The following is a 20,597-nucleotide window of genomic DNA, read 5'->3' on the forward strand; positions in this document are numbered from 1 at the left end:
ACCTACAGCCTTTTGCTTTTGAAGGATAAAAAAGGTAGCCACTTTATTTTCTTGAATTGACCCTTGTGTGGAAAAGATTATCCACCTTGATCTTTCATCATTTCAGTTTAATTTGGTGCAAAAGTGTTCATTGAGTATTTACTATGTGCCCTGGCACTGTTCTTGGCACTGAAGATAGAGTGATGAACCAAGCCAAAAATCCCTGTTTTTATGGAATGGATTTTTGAATTTGTAAGGACTTTAAATGCCATCCACTTAAAACATTCTCATTTTAGAGAGCAAACTGACACCAAAAAAGTGCCTGAAGTTAACTAGGGTCTCATAATTAGTTGGTAACAAGGTTTAGGTACTAGAAGAAGCACAAAGAGGAGAAAACATGGTTTTGTTGATCTTACTGTGTAGATAGGGAGAGAGACACATGAATTAACATATCATCACATCATTTTTATTAAATATTTGAATAACTGTGGAAATAAAATTTCATGGAAGGATCTGGTTAGAGGAAATAAATGATTAGGGCTTTGTGACTGTCACGTCAGTGTTTTTTTCTTGATTTGAAGTTTTTTATGTTCTTTTTTTTCTGTAGGTATATGCTGTTAATTTTTTTATTTTATAGTTTAAGCCTCATTCATACCCTTCCTTTCAAACCACTAAATGTGATTTAGTTATTATATGTATATAATACATTTATTTCAGTGAACAATTGAATTTTGACAAAAGTGTTTTAAAATTGAGTTTTATAGAAAACAAGATAGGTAGTCATGAGTGCTTGGTACATTTTTTAAGAAATTGAATTTGTGTTGGTAGGTGTTGTCTACATCTACTGGCCTAACTAAAACAGTGTATAATCCAGCTGCTTTGAAGGCTGCACAGAAAACCTTACTTGTTTCCACCGCTGCAGTTGACAATAATGAAGCACAGAAAAAAAAACAGGTAAATACAGTTAGTTGGGCACAAAATTTGCATGTAGGAATGCTTTTTTCTGCATGTATGTGTTTTTTTAAAGGCTTATCACAGAACAGAGCTAAAAGAAAGGTGTGTGTTGATTGCCACTGAACTTTTAGTTTCATTGTGTAACAGTAAATATTAATTTGGGAGGGGGAATGAAAAGCTCTCCTGATTGATCTTAGAAACTTACATATTTAACTTTTACATACCAAAACTTTGCATTTAGTTGTTTTTGCCAAGCTTCTGCATCCACAACCGTTTCTCTCCTCGGGAATACCTATTTATCAGACTAATGAACAGTAAATATTCTACAGATGTTTTTGATATCTTTCTCTAGGAGGCATTGAAACTTCAGCAGGATGTAAGGAAAAGGAAACAAGAAATTTTAGAAAAGCACATTGAAACACAGAAGGTAAAATAAAGCTAGATTTGGCAAAATATATTTATAGATGTTATAATATTGAGTAAATTTTATCTCACCCTATATAGCTACTTCTAAGAAACTTTTAATAAAGGTAACACTGAAATGTTTATGAACGATAATGTATGTATCAGTTGATTAATGTGTATTGGGGATGAAGAGCATACATTAAATGGTGAACTGGGGATTATATTGGTTTAAAGGAACTGTGGTGGCCAGTGAAGCAGAAATAAGGAATATTGATCCATATATGTTACTGCACAGTAGTTTGTCAACAGATAGTGAATTGGAAACTTTTTCTCAACGTTGAGATATGTATCTTTTAAAAATTTTCGTGGGATTCTCTACTTTTGTGTTGTCAGTAGGGCAGCTAATAGCTACATGCAACTTTTGAGAACTTGAAATGTGCCAAGTTCAAAATGATATGTGCTGTGGGGCGCCTGGGCGGCTTAGTCGGTTAAGCATTTGACTTCCACTCAGGTCATGATCTCACAGTCTGTGAGTTTGAGCCCCTCATCAGGCTCTGTGCTGACAGCTCAAAGCCTGTTTCCTGCTTCGGATTCTGTGTCTTCCTCTTTCTCTGCCCCTCCCTGGCTCACACTCTCTGTGTCTCTCTCTCACAAAATTATATAAACATTAAAAAAAATTGATATGTGCTATAAGTATATAAAGTGCACATCAGATTTCAAACACAGAATATGAAGAAAAAAAGTAAAACATCCCAATAATTTTTGTTGAAGTTTATAACATTTTAGATAAACTGAGTTAAATACAATATTAATTTACTGGTTTGGATTTTTCTTTTTAATCTTTTTAATGTGGCTGCTAGAAAATGTAAAATTACTTACGTGGCTTACAGTATTTCTTTTGTACACTGTTGCTCTAGGTTATGACATTTAATTAGTGCCAGTTCCTGATTACGTCTTGTAATAAAGGTTATGGTATCTCAAAATATTAAAAATACAGAAACTTTTTACATTTTGGGTTAAAATTACATCTTTTCTAATTTAAATTTGGATATACAGCACGTGATAAAGAGAAATCACAGTACTTGACACCCAAATCTGAAACCACCTTGACTCAGAAAACTTACATAATATGTGGTTTTTTCCACCCCATATTACTTTATCTTTTGTTTCCTGTCCATGTTGGGGATACCGTTCTTTTTTTTTTTTTAATGTTTTATTTATTTCTAGGAGAGAGAGAGAGAGAGTGTGAGCAGGGGAGGGTCAGAGAGAGAGGGAGCCACAGACTGAAACAGGCTCCAGGCTTCTGAGCTGGCAGTCAGCACAGAGCCCCGCGCGGGCCTCGAACCCACGAACCGTGAGATCATGACCCAAGAGAAAGTTGGACGCTTAACCGACTAAGCCACCCAGGCGCCCCTGGGGATACCATTCTTAATGTTAGCCAGTTAATGTTCCCTGTGACAAAGAAAGTAATTAATTGTTTTAAGATCTCGTTATATGAAAGGAACCATAAAACTTCTCTGTGTCTTTCTGGGTTGTAGGCTACATTTGGAGTGGGACTACTTTAGAGATTGTAATATCCACAAATATATTAGAAAGTAAAAGTATTACTTTTGAAGTATTGCTTCAAATTGACAACTTTCAGTTGCATTTCTTAAAGTTGTGTTCTTTGAACTTACATCCCGAGAGACCAGTGGCAATGTAATTCTTCACAGAATGTGCCAAGATTGAGAGTTGAGTTGAGATAGCATCACCAACTCTGTTCTGCTGTCTTAGTGGTTGCAGCCCTTGCCATGAATATGTAAATTAAAACTAGTAGTTACTTATTTTTAGATTTACTTTGATGTGTTTGTTTTGTATATCTTAGTTTTTCTCTTTTTAAAAATTTGGCAGATGTTGATTTCAAAACTGGAGAAAAACAAAGCAATGAAGTCTGAAGATAAAGCGGAAATAATGAAAACTTTAGAAGTTTTGACAAAAAATATTACCAAGTTGAAAGATGAGGTCAAAGCTGTTTCTCCTGGACGTTGTCTTCCAAAGAGTATAAAAACCAAGACTCAGGTATTTTAATTTGTGTTGTTACTCATATTACTACTTACTAAAAACATTAAAATGCTACATTACTTAAGATTATTTTCCTTTTAGGTAATCTCCTTAAAATATTAAAATCTTTAAAATTACATGCTAACATTTTAAAAATCTGACTATTACATGCTAACATTTTTCCTTCCTTCATTAATTAATAGGAAATATATACAAACAAAAGCTCTACTGGTCTTTTAAACCTTTTAGATTTCAGTTGGAAGTCAGTAATTAGAATATTTATGGGTAATAATAATTGAAAAGATACCTTGAGGACAAAGTGATACAGGTACCTGAATGCTTGATGAATCCTTGACTGAAGAGTTTGAGCTTTATTTTGTAAGTTCTTAGTGTAAAAAGTTAAAGAAAAGTAACATTTTGACAGCATTATATAGAATGGATTAAAAGGAGGGAAATTCAAATAGATCAGTCTATGAGATATAAATAAGGAAGATAATTTCACCTGATAATTGATTTTTTTTAAAAGCTGCAGAGTTATATAATATTTATACTTGGTGCTGTGTGTATGGACATACATGTATAGAATCATGAGTTCATATTGATGTTTCTGATTCTAATCCAACACCACAGGGTTCTCCCTTTCCCTCTCGTATTCCATATTTTATCTTTGTATTCCCATAATGACAGCTTGCTTCCCACTAACATGAATACAATACTCCTTTGCACAGTCATTTACTACCTTCCAAATAGTTCCAGAATTGCTACAACAAGACCACGTCCAACAACGAAGTAAAAGATTCAAAATTTATTTGTATTCTTTAAAAGTTCACTGTACATTCGACTAAGGATATAGAGTCAGAACTGCGGTCTAAGATTACTTTTTTTTTTGTGGTTATGATATCAATTTGGTAAAGTTAGATGTATTTCTACTTGAATCTTGTTTTGGAACCGCTTCTCTTCATTCTTGCTGATTTAATATTATTTTGAATAAATAAAACAACATGATTCAAAAGTTAAACTATATAAAAGGGTATATATAGAAGACATTTTTCCTTTAATTCCTGCCTCTCTGTTCCCGTTCTTCCCTCCCTCTTGGTGTATATGTATTCTTCCCTACATAAAAGCACATCATATATTGGTCATTAATACCTTGGTATTTTTTTGTTATTGTTTTTCTTTTCACAGTTGTTCCCTGAAAATTACTTCATATCAGTCCATAGAGATCTCACTTTCACTTCTGTACAGAAAATGAATTCTAGGGAAATCAGTGGTACAAGTTAGGGAGCTGTTATAATAGTGTAGACCTGACGTGATTGATGGCTTGGACTACGGCCAAGGGACTGGATGGAGATAGAGAGGGAATGTATGGATGAAATGGAAATGTGTAAAAGTTCTTTGTTTAAAAAAAAAGTTTTTATAACTGTGAATATTAATAATTATTGTTACTTAAATTATTAATTACCATTTCTAGATGCAGAAAGAATTGCTTGATACAGAACTGGATTTATATAAGAAGATGCAAGCTGGAGAAGAAGTCACTGAACTTAGGAGAAAGTATACAGAATTACAGCTGGAAGTACGTTTTACCACAACTTACCCAGTATGCTAAAGAGAAGCAAATGTAGCATGGTGGTCAGTTTGAAATATATCCCCTCATTCTCATCAGTAATTATTGGTAGTCTGTGACGAATATAGGAAAGAGAGAAGAAGTTAGCGAATTTTTCAGAACTGGTAGATAAAATCTTATATTTAATGAGGGGTGGCAGCATTTCTGCCTGTATACCCAGGTCCCTCTACTTCTAGTGAGTTTGGTTCCTTTTCTAGCTCTCCTCCCTGAGACCAAAATCCATTAAATCCTTTTCAGGTATTCTTACAAGAGATCTTCTGTGCATATACAGGCATATTATATTGAGTTGCTGTTAGGCCCAGACGGTTAGTGGAGAACTATATTGAAAGCATGCTTACTTAAGTTTTGCCTATAGATGGTGCTGTGGATATTTATAAAAGAAAATAAACTACTTTCTTCTCTAATTTAGCTATGTGATTATTTTTGTAAGAAAAATCTAGTGATATTATGAAATTATTATAAATAATGGGTATTTTATAACACTTAGCAAAAAGATATTTAAAATTAGATTTAAAAAGTGTTTACATTTTGAAGTACAGAGATATTAATGCCATCAGTGTAATTGGTACTTGCCTATATTTGTAATTGTTTGATGCCACAATTAAAATTTTTTATTTGCTTCATCTGAGAATTGTGGTTTTTTTTCCCAAATTTGTTAGCACCTTGGTGTTTTTGGTTTGGTTTTTTTTTTTTTTTTTGACCTAGGACATATCTGAATTTAGTACTGGCATCCAGGTATTAACATAGCAGACTTAACATTTAGCAGCCACTTTGCTTGTCTTAAGGCTCTGTCTTGTCTGTCATAGGATGGCCTCTAAACCTGCATGCATCTTATATTCTCTGCAAACTTGGTAGGGCTGCCTGTACGTTTTGGACAAGATAACAGGTTTTGAAAAAGATGGATTTCTTTTTTGTCAATATAGAAACTGTGTTCTTTATTATAGAGATTACTTTCCTGTGTTTGTGGGACTTAACAAACAAGTTATCACTTTTAAACTTTTGGCTCATAAAATTTTAGTAAATAAATAATAGTTTTATCAATATTCTTTATTAGTCCATGCTTTGGTTCTCTATCATGATCTAGCTAAACACTGAATGGCATTTTCTGGTTTTCTTTTATGATGGTTAAACTTTAGTTTGTAGTTACTATTAGTATATGCAGATATTATAATGCAGTGTGTCCCAGAGTGTGTCATTTACAACGCCAGTTACATTCTTTGTTAATAGATATTAGTGCAAAAAGCTTCTGAGGCCAAATAAATTTGGAAAAGGTTAGATTAAACATGCTTTTTTGCCATAGGATTTCTTAAAGGTTTTTAATTTGTGAATCCCTAAATATACATAATCAATATTCTGTATTGCTCAAATTTATTTGTCCTTGGGTCTCCTTTTTCAGGGAACATTTTGAAACAGTATTCTTTAAAGCATACTTTTATATATGCTACTCCCGTTATGAACATTAATCCTTGACCTATGAAGTTTATTATTTGGATTTTAGGTTATTTTAGCTAATGTTAAGATGAACTGTCTCGAGGTGAAGAAACAAATATTAATACTTGAAAAGATCTGTCATTGGTGCTTGCTTGACATTTCCACTTGGCTATCTCACATCCTCAGACTGTACCTGTTCAGAATTGAGCTTATCTGGCCCCTAAATTACTCCATCTACACAGTTACCCAAACCAGAAACCTGGGAATCTTCATTGATTCCTCCCTTTCCTTTATTATCTGTATCTAACTAGTTACTAAGTGTTAGTACATGTTACTCCCTAGTGTATCGTAAATATGTTTTCTTCTTTCTTTCTTGTACTGCCACCAGTGTAGACAGAGCTTCCATCCTCAGTTGTTGGGGCTCCTTTAGTAGCCTACTGCTTTCCAGCTTATTCTCCTCTTTCTTCTACTATGTTCTTAAAACTAGCCAGAATAATATTTTAAATACTTATTTTACTGCATCACTCTACTTCTGTACTTAAAATGTTTAACTGGTTTTCATGGCTCTTAGGATAAAAATAAAAATCCTTAATTTAGTGGTCCTTAAAATTTTTCATGATCTGGTTCTGCTTATCTCTTTAGCCTCATTTTCTTCATCCCATGTGGTCCAGCTACACTGGATTTCCTGTGATTTCCTTGATTCCTTTGTTCATGTTGTAGCCCCTACCCCTCATTCTTACCTTGCTTGTTCTTTGTTTCTTCTTTGATTCATTGAACACATACTAAATAGTCTGCCAGCTGCTGTTGTAAGTGCTGGGGATCAGGTGGAGAATAAAGCAAGGACAAAACATCCTCATGCATATCCTAGCATATTTATTGCAGATATTTAATGTTCTGTTCAAGTCTTTAAGTAAAGCATTTCCTTACTTTTTGAGTTACTTTTTATTAATATAATTAAATAACTTGGTTGCTAAATGTCTCTTTACCCCTCTAGGATTTGAGTTTCAGGAAGGTAAGGACTTGAGCATAGGAAGTGCTCCTTAAATATTTGTGAAATGAAGGAATGGTGTGCTTTTCACATGGAACAGTGTGGTGGAATAGACATTAAACGTCCTACATTGGTTGTATAATGATGTTAGTGTAAGTGACCAAAATGATGAATTTGAGATAATTATACTAACTGAAGTCCACAGGCACAAAAATAGACACACTGTATTTAAAAGTCCTAAGTGGAAAAATTAATTTATTGTATATTAGTTATGTATCTATGTATTAAGCTGCTAAAGTAACATTTTCACAGCGTGTATTATTTGGAAATCAAGAATTGCTGATCTTTTTATGATTCAGTCTGAGATCTTGGAAAATACGAACTTAGTAGAAAAAGGCACATTTAACAATTTTAAATATTGCTTCACTTAATGTTATTTTATTTTCTAAATGCATTAGCTACCTAAATTTACGATCACTTTAAAAACTAAAACCTTAATTTATATATGAGATCCTTTCTAAGCCAGTATTTGAATATGATATCAAATTGTATAAAAGTTTGACTAATCTGATAGAATATATATAACGTGTGGCTTGTGTTAGAAATTGTGGCATTTAACTTGTATGTCTATAATCTCTTCAAGGCTGCAAAACGAGGGATTCTTTCATCTGGTCGGGGTAGAGGAATTCACTCAAGAGGTCGAGGTGCAGCTCATGGCCGAGGCAGGGGTCGAGGTCGAGGTCGAAGTGTGCCTGGTCATGCTGTGGTGGATCATCGTCCAAGGGCATTGGAAATTTCTGCATTTACAGAGAGTGATAGAGAAGATCTTCTTCCTCATTTTGCGGTACTTTCTTACTGTCCACCAGAACAAGTACTGATAGTCATTGTTGGGAATAATGAATATTAAAGGGGAAATTATGAAAATGATGAGTAATTGAATCCCATTAATCTGACCAAAGGGTTTGATTAATCTATAAAAATCTTTTGTTCATTATTTAAAAAGCAGATACTTTTGTTTGTTATCTGGAAGAAACATTACTATTCTTAACACTTAGTAGGCCTTCAGATATTGTGAAATGAATGATTTAAATTTTGCCATTGCAGAGGGAGATGTTCAGTAGGATAGTGTCATTTGATACTTTTAAGGGAAAATTTAACATACAAGCCATCCAGAGCTCTTTAAATTAAGATGGAATTTTATTTGTTAATACTGTATTCTTGATTTAGATGACCTTAGAAATGAAGCAAGATGAAATTTTGATACATGATGTTGAAGTTGCCTTAGTGCCAGGGTATAGAGTCTGACCTATGAGAAAGGAGAATGAGATTCTAGTCCTGGCTAACCCATTATTTAACTTGTACTTCCTGGGATTCATTTGGCTCATGTGCAGAATGGAAATTATATTTGCTTAAAGGCCTTTACAACTTAAATGTTGTGATTCTTAGTGGTATTCCAAAGGTTAGTTACTAAGCATCAGTCGTGCCTTCAGGGATATAGTAATTGCTCTGGAGATAATGAAGGAAATACCAGTTCTTTACCTTCAAGGATTTTATATGTATTATTTTAACACAGACCAGTTAACATAAACTACAAACATAATTTATGGCATGATCAAGTTAAATTCATTAAAAACTAAGTAGTAACTTAGAGAAGTATCTTTTACACAGGCAGATGATAGAAAAAGCATAGTAGAAAATTTCATAAGGGAGTAACTGGAGCTTAGATCTTGACGGATCAATAAGCTTACAGATAGGTACACAAATGATTAAGTCTTTTGGAAATTCAGATTTACATGTTTGATAGTCACATTCGAAGCTGTTAACAGGAGTTACAAAGGTGAAACTATACTTTGTTGGGACAGAGAGAGTTACTGAAAAAAATGGTATATGTTTAAGAAATAAATGATTAATATTTAAGGAAGAGGAATCTGGAAAGTCCTATGCTTGATTGCTTCAAAGGGAGAAAGAAAGGAAGCAGAGAACTAAAAAGGATCTTGGAAATAATATAGCCCAATTCTTTCCTGCTATCCCTCTCATTCCCCCCTTTCACAAAGATAAGGAGATCCAGATAATGTTTCGCATACAGTTATTCAGCTAATCAGGAAATTAGCAAAGAATACATAATCTAAAATAATCTAAATAAACAAGGTGAGTTAGTTATGAATTTATTTTAGTGAGACTAGGATGGTTTTGGTTTTATAAATATTCAGAGCCTCTAAATGGGGATTCTTACCTGCATTTGGAGATTTGAACTCCATTCAAAATTAGTAGTGGTGATGCACATTTAAAAATGAGCAGTCTTTAAGAATGCAGGTTTAAAGTGTAGTTCTCTGTCTCAACCTGGGATTAGAACCTGTGGCAAGTAACTGAGAAAAAAACCTACATTATCATAGGACCATTGACTATTACAAAATGTGATTAACAAAATGCTTTCTTTAATTTATCCACTGGGACTGTTAGCAGTAGCAGTAGTAATAAAAATTATAGAGCATTTATTTTGTGGCAGGCATTATTCTGAGCACCTTATGTAATTCAATATATTATGAATTATTTCAACAACCCTCTGAGGTAGGTACCTTTATTATGCCCACTTTAGAGATGAAGATGAAGCTTGAAGAGATTATGTAACTTCTTCAAGTTCTCAAAGCTAGTAACTGACAGAACTGGGATCTGATTGATCTAAAGTCCATTATCTTCATAGAAATTTTTGATATAGAGTGTGTGTGTGTGTGTGTTTTTAATAAGACTATGGTTACAATTTTATTTTGGGTAAAAAAGGAGAAAGGTATTAGTGATGATATATAAAGGACTAGAATTTTATATGATAAAGGTTGTTGTTTATAGAAGAATCCTTCTACATAAAGAAAAAATAAAATCCCAACAAACCAGAAGCAAGCATCATTTAACATATTTAACTCTTTAAAATAGAGAATGGTGTACAGGAGTATGTATTAAGAGTGAAAGCAGGGTCAGTTTGAATGTTAAACTTAACTCAAAAGACCTTGACTCTCCTGGTATTTAAATTACTTTGGGAAAATTATTTAAAAAATTCTCTGAATCTTTTTTTTTTTTTTTTTTTGCACCATCTTTAAATTGAGAATGACACAAAAGAAACAGTTCTGAGGATTAAATATCCTGTTTTAGAAAGAATGTAGCAAGCACATTATGGGATTGGAATAATGAGTATAGAAGGAAGGGCAGTAAGGAAACCCAGTCTTTGACACTTTTTCATTGATTTAAAGCACAGTTTGAACAAGTGTAAGTGTCCCTAATTCTAAAAAATGTAGAATTATAAACAGGACCACTCTTTATCTTGTAACATCAAGTACTAAAATGAATTATTCATCATTTTTTTTTCTGTTAATCACCATGAATTGTTATATATTCTGGGTTACATATATTGGTATTTTAAAAACCATTAGGATTTTGGATGTTTCGAAATATTTATTTGGAGGAAATACTTCTTTTTAATTTAAAGCAATATGGTGAAATTGAAGATTGTCAGATTGATGACTCTTCACTTCATGCAGTAATTACATTCAAGACAAGAGCAGAAGCTGAAGCAGTAAGTATTAGAAATCTAATTTATTGAAAATTCAGATTTAAATGTTTTATAAATATTGCTTTTAAGTTTTAATATAAAGGAAAAAATTTTAACTTACTAAATAACTACATTTTGACAATAGAAGGTCATATGAATTGGAATTCATGGCTACAAAGAATGTCCTAAAGCAGTTTGGCAATTCTGTTTATAACATGATAGAATTAGAATATATAGTTAGTTATTACCAAGTTGAATGTTAAGTTGTATTGTCTTGAGACACCAGCATTTCTCCTTCCTTTCTCTTTCACGTGGGAGGGGGCCACCCCACTTTCCATTACCCTTTTTCTCAGCTGGCCCAGAACAAAGTCTGCTTTGCAGAATGAGTGATGAGAGAGAGATAAGAATCCAGATGGTGGTTCTTCTAAGCCATCTTACTAGTCTGCCACTTACTAGTCTCAGTAAACTGAACTCTAAAGAAGTGTCCCTAGCTCAGTATACCCCCAACTAGGCTTCTACAAGTTTTTTGCCCAAGGTATGATATATAGCTTTAGCTTTTAGGGTACTTATAGTATAGTTGTCTTAAACTGTGTATCTTGAATTGTCTTTACAAAAAATGATCAGGTATATGTAGCCTTGTCTTTCATCTGGGTTTAAAAGATTAAAAGGAAAATGGATATGAGGTATGGGAGATTCATAGGAAATGTTTTTAGCCTTGTGTGTTCTTTCTTCAGGATTGTAGAGAGTTAGATGTACTATTTTGTCCTTGGAAAAATGCAGTAAGAGTTCCAAACAGTTAACCTCAAGTGAATGGAAGAGTGGTATGCCTTTCAAAAGTTTTAACTTGATTGTGGTCTAAATTAAAGTTTTAAAAAAAACTCTCTAAGTTGATGTATCTTCTTTGTAGTGAATACTCCCTGCCAACACAATGATACCTTATTGGGGACCTAACCTGGTAGGAGTTGCACTTGGGACATTGTAACCAGTAACAGAGTGTGGGTCTGAAAAATCTCAGTTCAGCTGGGGCCCTGGAATGACTGTGGTGTAGTGGATCATTTTATACAATAAAAATGCATCTTAAGGTTTTTTAAAATCTGATTTGGGTAATCTCTTCATTTAAAGATCTTTTGTGAGACTATTATTGATGAGAGTTAAAAGTTTTTCTTATAAACTTGTATGTATTTATGTGATGTTAAAAAGTAGGCCCTTTTAAAAATACTTTGTAATATTTTTTTGAGAGAGAGAGAATCAGGAGTCAGATGCTTAACCAAAATTTGATCATATTTTTTCTAAAAGTACTATTGAGTATAAGTTAAGAATAAGCTTCCTTTAATTGATGGCTTTAGTGACAATTTTCAGTGTAATGTTAGGTAGCTTGAGTATGTCTATGTTCTGTTTTCTAGGCAGTAGTCATAAAACAGTGGTAGCTATCATTGTATAAATGTTTAAAAGTTTGTTAAAACTTTTCCTTGCCTATGTGACTGAGCACTGGAAGTTTTGCTCTTAAAAGATTTATTGACATATATACCCTGTTGCTTTTTCCACCTCACACGTGTGTGTGTGTGTGTGTGTGTGTGTGTGTGTGTTTAAAATAAACAATGCAGGTTTTCCAAATGAGTAGCAATCAGTTGAAAAGACGGGATTAATGTATAAGAAAGACTTTAACACTGAATTATATGGAGGTTGACAAGTTAGATATAATAAGAATTACCTTTTCAGAGTAAATACCATTTTAGTTGGAATTATTCAGTAGGCTGAAAGGACGAACTACCATTACTATGATAAACATTTGAAATAAAGTTATGGAAGTTGTTAAACCATAATCATTTTCTAAACCAAAAAATTCTTAAAATTTTGTAACCTTCTATAGTAGAAGAGAATAGAAAATTAAGGTGAAGCGGATCTTCTACAAGCAGGATATAGGCTAAAGCAATGGTTTTCAAACTTCTGGATTTCCGGAATCATTAATGTTTAGGAATTTAAAAATTAATGTTTTGACATAGAAATGTCAGTTTTTAATTTTGTCAAGGAAGAATGCGTTAAAACTACAACCAAATTTCATGTACCGTCATCATCATTTTATAAAATAAAGAAAATCTTAACACCAAAAATGTAAGAAGATATAAACTCAAGGTAAGTGATAAGTCCTCCCAAGGGAAAAAAAAAAATGTCAACCTTTTTCAGCATTTATTTCCAAATATTTCATTGTTCTTACTGAACCATTTTTCTAGATGAGTGAATAAATGTCTCTGTTATTTTCTAATCAGTAGATGCACAATATTTCAAAGTGAAAGTACAAAATAAGGTACTTGAGACATTCAAGTATGACTGAAAGGTCAAAAATTGTCCCCATATGGATGTACCAAACATAATCAACCGTGTTACGGACTTTAAATTGTTTTTATTCTTTTACAGTGTAACAGTGAATATTCTTGGTGCATATTTCCTCTATGTACATACATGAATATGACTATAAGATATATTCTTGATAACATTATTGCTGGATGACAGGATATATGCATTAAAATTTTTGATGAATAGCTCTAAAATTGCCCCCCACCTATGCCCCTATAGGTTTTACCACATTTGCTTGCCCATCAGAGATGTATGAGAGTGTCTTTTCCCCATACACTTGTCCTGTGTGTACTCTGAATAGTGGTTTGCTTATGTAAAATACATGGGCACATAAGCCAGAGTGAGATATCAGACAATTTTATTTTGTTAAAAATAGCAACTCATTTCAGTTTAAATACACTTTTATGATTGAAGTTGAACATTTTCATGTTTAAATGCTCTTTATTTCTGTTTCTGTCTACTGTTTGTGTTATTTGTGTATTATCTAGCCAAGTTGTCTATTCTGATTGTTTTTCTTTTCTGAATGAATTATGGGAACTCTTTATACACTAGAATATTAGCTCATTAGTTTTAAACATTTTTATGAAAATTCATAAGAATTTTATTTGATGTAAGAAATAAAATAGGAGTCTACTTGATTTCATTGAGTAAAGCTATTTTTCCCACATTTGAGTGAAATACCCATAGGATGTGGGTACTGTTACTTAGTACTGTTTTCTTCCATTGATTGGTTTTCTTTCCATGTGCCTCTTCCTCACTGTTTTAATTAAGCTAAACTTTTTAATATGTTTTAATAGTTTGTCAAGGCTGTTTGGATTCCCTCTTATTATGCCCAGCTATTACTACTCATTTTCAGAATCGTCCTAGTAGATTTTATGTCTTTATTTTTTATATAAGCTTTAGAAATTACTCACTTGGCTCTAAAAAAAATACATTATAGGAGAATTAACATCTTTATGATACTAAATACTCCTCTAGACTATCATTCTTTTATCCTTTTTTATCCCCTAATACCATTTAAAGGTTTACTTTATATGTATATAAATAAAATACACATATGTATTATATGATAGATATAGGTAATATCATATGTTACAGATTATAATATAAAGTATATATAAATAACATGTATAATTTATATAGGTAAATATATTAGTAGTTTTCCCCAATCATTTAACTTATAGTTACTTTAAATGAGGTATTTTTTTCCATTATATTTTCTCTTGGTGGTTTATATGTAGGAAAACTATTTGTTTTATTAAATATATAACTGCCATTTTGCCAGCTGTGTCTTCCTCTCTCTCTCTGCCCCTCCCCTGCTCATCCTCTGTCTCTCTTTCTCTCTCTTTCAAAAATAAACATTAAAAAAACTTAAAAAAATTAAAAAAGGGAAATGTCAAATAACAGGAGTAGTAATGTCTTCACTCATGAAGTGTCGTTCATTGTCTTGCTTGTGAAATGAATGAAAATGATAAATTAATGAAAACATTTTAAATATTTTTAGTGATATATGTGATGCTGGCTTTTTAGGTTAAGGTAGCATACAGTTGATTCCTGTTTTTGAATGCTGTAGAGATTTTTGGGTTTTGATGAGAAATAGATTTTATCATAAATTTTGTGTATTTGTAGAAATATTAAGGTTTTTGTTTTCTTCTGTCTATTTATATTGTTTCCTAAGATTGAACTAACTGTATAAATCCCCACAGTACTGTATTTGTTGGATAAATCCTGAAATCTGAAGTCTGTTTTTTTTTTTTTTTTACTTAAAAAAATATTGTTACTGAAGTATAGATGACATATATATTCCATATATACACATTCCAGGTGTACAGCATAGTGATTTGACAATTCTGTATATTATTTAGTGTTCACCACAATAAGTGTAGTCACCATCTGTCACCATATAACATTATTACAATTTTCATATTTCCTGTATTATACTGTTCATCTCTGTGACTTACTTATTTTTTAACCAGAAGTTTACCTTTTAATGCCCTTCATGTATTTCGCCATTCCCCCACCCTTTTCCAGGACTCTGGCAACCACCAGTTTGTTCTCTGAATTTAAGTGTTTGTTTTTGTTTTTTTAGATTCTGTATGTAAGTGAAGTCATGTGATATTTTTCTTTCTCTGACTTATTTGACTTAGCATAATAGTCTCCAGATTCATCCATGATTTTGCAAATGACAAGGTTTTATTCTTGTATTTATTTTTACTTTTAATTCCGTTTTCAAAAGTAAGATTGGTTTGTAGGTTGGGAGGGATATATTATTTTTATCAGTTACCAATATTACTATTTGGCTTTATAGAAGCTACTTGAAAAGCTTCCGTCTTTCTTTTGCTCTGAGTTCATTTTAATTAGCACTAGAGTTATATTTTCTCAAACATTTAATAGAATTTGTAAAATTATCAGGGTTTATTGATTTTATACCATGTAATCTTTTTTTTTTTTACATTTATCCATTTTAAAGAGACAGAGGAAGACAGCATGAGTAGGGGAGGGTTAGAGAGAGGGGGACACAGAATCTGAAGCAAGCTCCAGCGTGTGAGGTGTCAACACAGAGTCCGACATGAGGTTCAAACTCACACACTGCAAGATCATGATCTGAGCTGAAGTCGGATGCTTAACTGACTGAGCCACCCAGCACCCTTAGACCATGTATCTTTTTACAACCTTATTTTTAGAAAAGATTTGTTTATATGTATTTTTTTCTTTTTTGGCTTTACTTTGGTACTTTGGTAGTTTCTCATTTAGATTATCAACTATTTGCATTGAGATGAGCAGTTAATTTTATCTTCCTCTGAACTTAGTTTCCCCCCACTTTATCCTTTCTATTTGTATATTTTTAGGTTGAGTCCTACTTCCACGTTTATGACCACTGCCACCTTGCTCAGATAGACATCCCCTGTAATATATTTAAATATGTTTCTTATTAACATTTTATAAGTAGTTATGAAGTTCATTTTTTTTTTTTTTTTACAAATAGTTTATTGTCAAATTAGTTTCTACATAACACTCAGTGCTCATCCCCAAAGTGCCCTCCTTCATGCCCATCCCCCCCTCCCCCCCACATCCATCAGTCCTCAGTTTTTGTCAGCATTCAAGAGTCTCTCATGGTTTGCCTCTCTCCCTTTCCCCCACCATTTCCGCCCTTCTTCTCCCCCTTGTTCCTCCGTCAAGTTCCTCCTAATCCTCCTATACGTGCAAACATATGATATTTGTCCTTCTCTGCCTGACTTATTTCGCTCAGCATAACACCCTCAAGGTCCATCCATGTTGCTACACATGGCCAGATTTCATTGTTTCTCATTGCCATGTAGTATTCCATGGTATAGATAAACCACATCTTCTTGATCCATTCATCTGTTGATGGACACTTAGGCTCTTTCCATGTTTTAGCTATTGTGGAGAGTGCTGCTATGAACATTGGGGTACATGTGCTCCTATGCCTCAGCATTTCTGTATCCCTTGGGTAAATTCCTAGCAGTGCTATTGCTGGGTCATAAGGGAGTTCTATTGTTAGTTTCCTGAGGAACCTCCACACTGTTTTCCAGAGGGGCTGTACCAGTTTACATTCCCACCAACAGTGTAGGAGGGTGCCCGTTTCTCCACATCCTCGCCAGCATCTAGAGTTCTCTGATTTGCTCATTTTAGCCACTCTGACTGGCGTGAGGTGGTATCTCAGTGTGGTTTTGATTTGTATTTCCCTGATGAGGAGGGATGCTGAGCATCGTTTCATGTGTCTGTTGGCCATCTGGATGTCCTCTTTGGAGAAGTGTCTGTTCATGTCTTCTGCCCATTTCTTCACTGGGTTGTTTGTTTTTCGGGCGTGTAGTTTGGTGAGTTCCTTATAGATTCTGGATATTAACCCTTTATCTGATATGTCATTTGCAACTATCTTTTCCCATTCCGTTGGTTGCCTATTAATTTTCTGGGTTGTTTCCTTGGCTGTGCAGAAGCTTTTAATCTTGATGAGGTCCCAACAGTTTATTTTTGCTCTTGATTCCCTTGCTTTTGGGGATGTGTCAAGTAAGAAGTTGCTGCGGTGGAGGTCAAGGAGGTTGTTTCCTGCTTTCTCCTCTAGGGTGTTGATAGTTTCCTGTCTCACGTTCAGGTCCTTTATCCATTTTGAGTTGATTTTTGTGCATGGTGTGAGAAAATGATCTAGTTTCATTCTTCTGCATGTTGCTGTCCAGTTCTCCCAACACCATCTGTTAAAAAGGCTGTCTTTTTTCCATTGGATATTCTTTCCTGCTTTGTCAAAGATCAGTTGGCTGTATACTTTTGGGTCCACTTCTGAGTTCTCAATTCTGTTCCATTGGTCTATGTGTCTGTTTTTGTGCCAATACCATACTGTCTTGAGGATGACAGCTTTGTAGTAGAGGCTGAAGTCTGGGATGGTGATACCTCCCGTTTTGGTTTTATTTTTCAGTATTACTTTGGCTATTCGGGGTCTTTTGTGGTTCCATACAAATTTTTGGATAGTTTGTTCTAGTTTTGAGAAGTATGCTGGTGCAATTTTGATTGGAATTGCATTGAATGTGTAGAGTGCTTTAGGTAGTAATGACATCTTAACTATATTTATTCTTCCTATCCATGAGCATGGAATGTTTTTCCATTTCTTTGTGTCTTCTTCAATTTCCTTCATAAGTTTTCTATAGTTTTCATCATACAGATCTCTTGTATCCTTGGTTAGGTTTATTCCGAGGTATTTTATGGTTTTTTGTGCAATTGTGAATGGGATCAGTTTCTTGATTTCTCTTTCTGTTGCTTCATCATTGGTGTATAAAAATGCAACCGATTTCTGTACGTTGATTTTGTACCCTGCAACTTGGCTGAATTCTTGGATCAGTTCTAGTAGGCTTCTGGTGGAGTCTGTCGGGTTTTCGATGTAGAGTATCATGTCATCTGCGAAGAGTGAAAGTTTGACTTCCTCTTTGCCAATTCTGATGCCTTTGATTTCCTTTTGTTGTCTGATGGCTGATGCTAGGACTTATGAAGTTCATTTTTTAATGTACATTTTAATGAAATGGTTGCAGAACTCTGGAAGCACCTACCACAGTAATTTCTGAAAAGCACTGAGCTAATTGATATTATATTATTAAGCAACAGTAACACAGTATGATACTGGACTTGACTAAAAGATTCCAGAGGTCATAACACAAAATAATATCAGAATAACCAAAAATATTCTGAAAAGGATACCAAATTCATTGTGAAATAGAGAACATAGTAATGGTATGGATAGAGAATAGAACAAAACTGAGTCCAGAAAAAGACTAAGGTATATATGAAATTTATAGAGGATTACAAGAAAATGTTTATTTAAATCAGGGAGTTTAAATTTACTGAATGATCTGCAAATAGTGTTAGGAAATTGTTAGGAAAAAATAATACGTTATTATCTCTTTTTTTGGTATCAAACAAATTCAAGATGAATAAAGTTTTTTTTTTTTTTTAAATACATATGACTAGTAAAAAGCTAGGGGATTTCTAAAAATAATCAGTGTGGAGAGAGCTTTTTAAAGGACTGGCACAATCTGAAAGCCATAAAGGTAAACATAGATAAATTACGGAATGTGAATATTTAAGTTTCTTTATGACAAAAACAAAAGAACTACTGCTGTTTTCCCTTTTCCTTCAGTAAAAACATGCATTATAAACAAAACTAAGATCTATTTGAGAAAAGAATATTTTGCCAAATATGACAAAATTCCATTCAAGAAATTAGTTTAAATATTATGTAAACTGTTTCCATGTATATATATCATACATGTGTATATACACAAACCCTTTTAGTATGTACACAGGACTTCTGTTAGTGTATTGTAGAACTTTTTCCCCCAAATTATTCATGGGATAGTGGTTATCTTTTCGAGAAGGGATAATCATGGATTATAATTTTTTAATATTATGTGACCTGAGATTTTTGAATTTTTAAAATAATATAATATGAGTGCAGAACTTTTTTTTAACTTTAAGGATTTTATGTTGCAGATTACCTAAAATAAATTTGCATCTTCAAAAAGCAAGAACTCCGTTATCTCAAAAATTTATACAGCCAGTAGTCAAAAGTTTCTAATGGAGAACGTTGATAAAATGTTAAGTATATCTAGCTTTGAAAACCATCCTGTAAAATGTTAAAATTAAAACTTTAAAGAGTTGTAGACTCAGCTTATAAATTTGAAGATGTGTGTGCTAAATACAGAGATTTACAATATTAATATTAGATCATCAGAAATGTTTGTCAAGAACTTATAGAAATGTCAGTGAAATTTTTGGCCTTTTTTAACTAGATGAAAAGACGGGCATTATGAGTAGACATCTTGCATGAGACTATGAAAATATTACGTATATTGTTATGTAATAGTTACAGCTTTAAAAATTTACAAGTTGTTTGTTAAATTGAATATCATATATAAGTTCTTAAAAATTTTTTCGGTTATATAACACTATGATGAAGCCATGGACTAAAAACTCCTCCTCAGCTGCATTTTAGTAGGCATGAAATCTTTTAAATTTATCATAGATTTTTATGTGCAGATTTGTAATTTATACCTAGACTTTAATATTATACAACTCATGATCAGTTATCATTGAACATGTAATTGTTTCTAGATTTTGCATTTTGCTATACTTTGAGGTGTACTATAAATCTTTTGTGACTGAGTTATTTCAATATGTTAACATTGATTTATATAAGTTCATGTTACTTTAATTTGAATGCATGATTTTTAATCAACCACTTAATTGTAGCATATTCATTAATTTAAATTTAACTTACATGTAGTTTTGAAAGCTTTGTAGGAAGTACTTTAGTTTCAATAGAAATATTCAGGGTTTTTTCCCTCATGGAGATAACTTATATTTTGAAACAGTGACGTGTCAAACATTGTATCTTTAAAAATAATATACTTTAACCTACTGATATAATTTAAAATAATACGATACTTTACACATGCAAAATTATTCTTATATTTGTTAGAGGTTTCCAGTTTGTAGTTACTACATATGTCATTTGTAAATTAACAAAAATTAAAATGCACTACGATATGTTTAGTCTGTTGATCCTAACTTGGACTTCAGTTCAGAACCTACAGCCAGGATCTTGAAATACTTTGAGATTGTTGCCTTGAATAGCAACTATCATTGTATTGTAAACATGTAGACTAGTTCTAGTCAGATACAGGACAGTCGTAAAGTAGTTCTATTCAAGTATGAGAAAGTGTTCTTGTTTCCTGTTTAAATGTATTTTCAATCACAAGGCTGATTTTAGA

At 32.9% G+C, this 20,597-nt stretch overlaps 1 protein-coding gene across 9 annotated transcripts in view; it reads left to right on the top strand.

Moving 5' to 3' along the window:
- Positions 1-20,597, top strand: part of RBM26 (RNA binding motif protein 26) — an 86,251-nt gene that overhangs the window by 54,925 nt on the left and 10,729 nt on the right. For all 9 annotated transcript variants that reach the window (XM_039255461.1, XM_039255462.1, XM_039255463.1 and 6 more), the window contains 6 exons: positions 808-933; positions 1,286-1,360; positions 3,229-3,396; positions 4,850-4,954; positions 8,068-8,268; positions 10,903-10,989. In XM_039255461.1, coding sequence (XP_039111392.1) covers positions 808-933; positions 1,286-1,360; positions 3,229-3,396; positions 4,850-4,954; positions 8,068-8,268; positions 10,903-10,989 — 762 coding nt within the window. The remainder of the gene's footprint in view (positions 1-807; positions 934-1,285; positions 1,361-3,228; positions 3,397-4,849; positions 4,955-8,067; positions 8,269-10,902; positions 10,990-20,597) is intronic.

Source organism: Hyaena hyaena, unplaced genomic scaffold (genome assembly GCF_003009895.1).
Source record: "Hyaena hyaena isolate Hyena2069 unplaced genomic scaffold, ASM300989v1 scaffold_527, whole genome shotgun sequence".
Classification (NCBI taxonomy): Eukaryota; Metazoa; Chordata; class Mammalia; order Carnivora; family Hyaenidae; genus Hyaena; species Hyaena hyaena.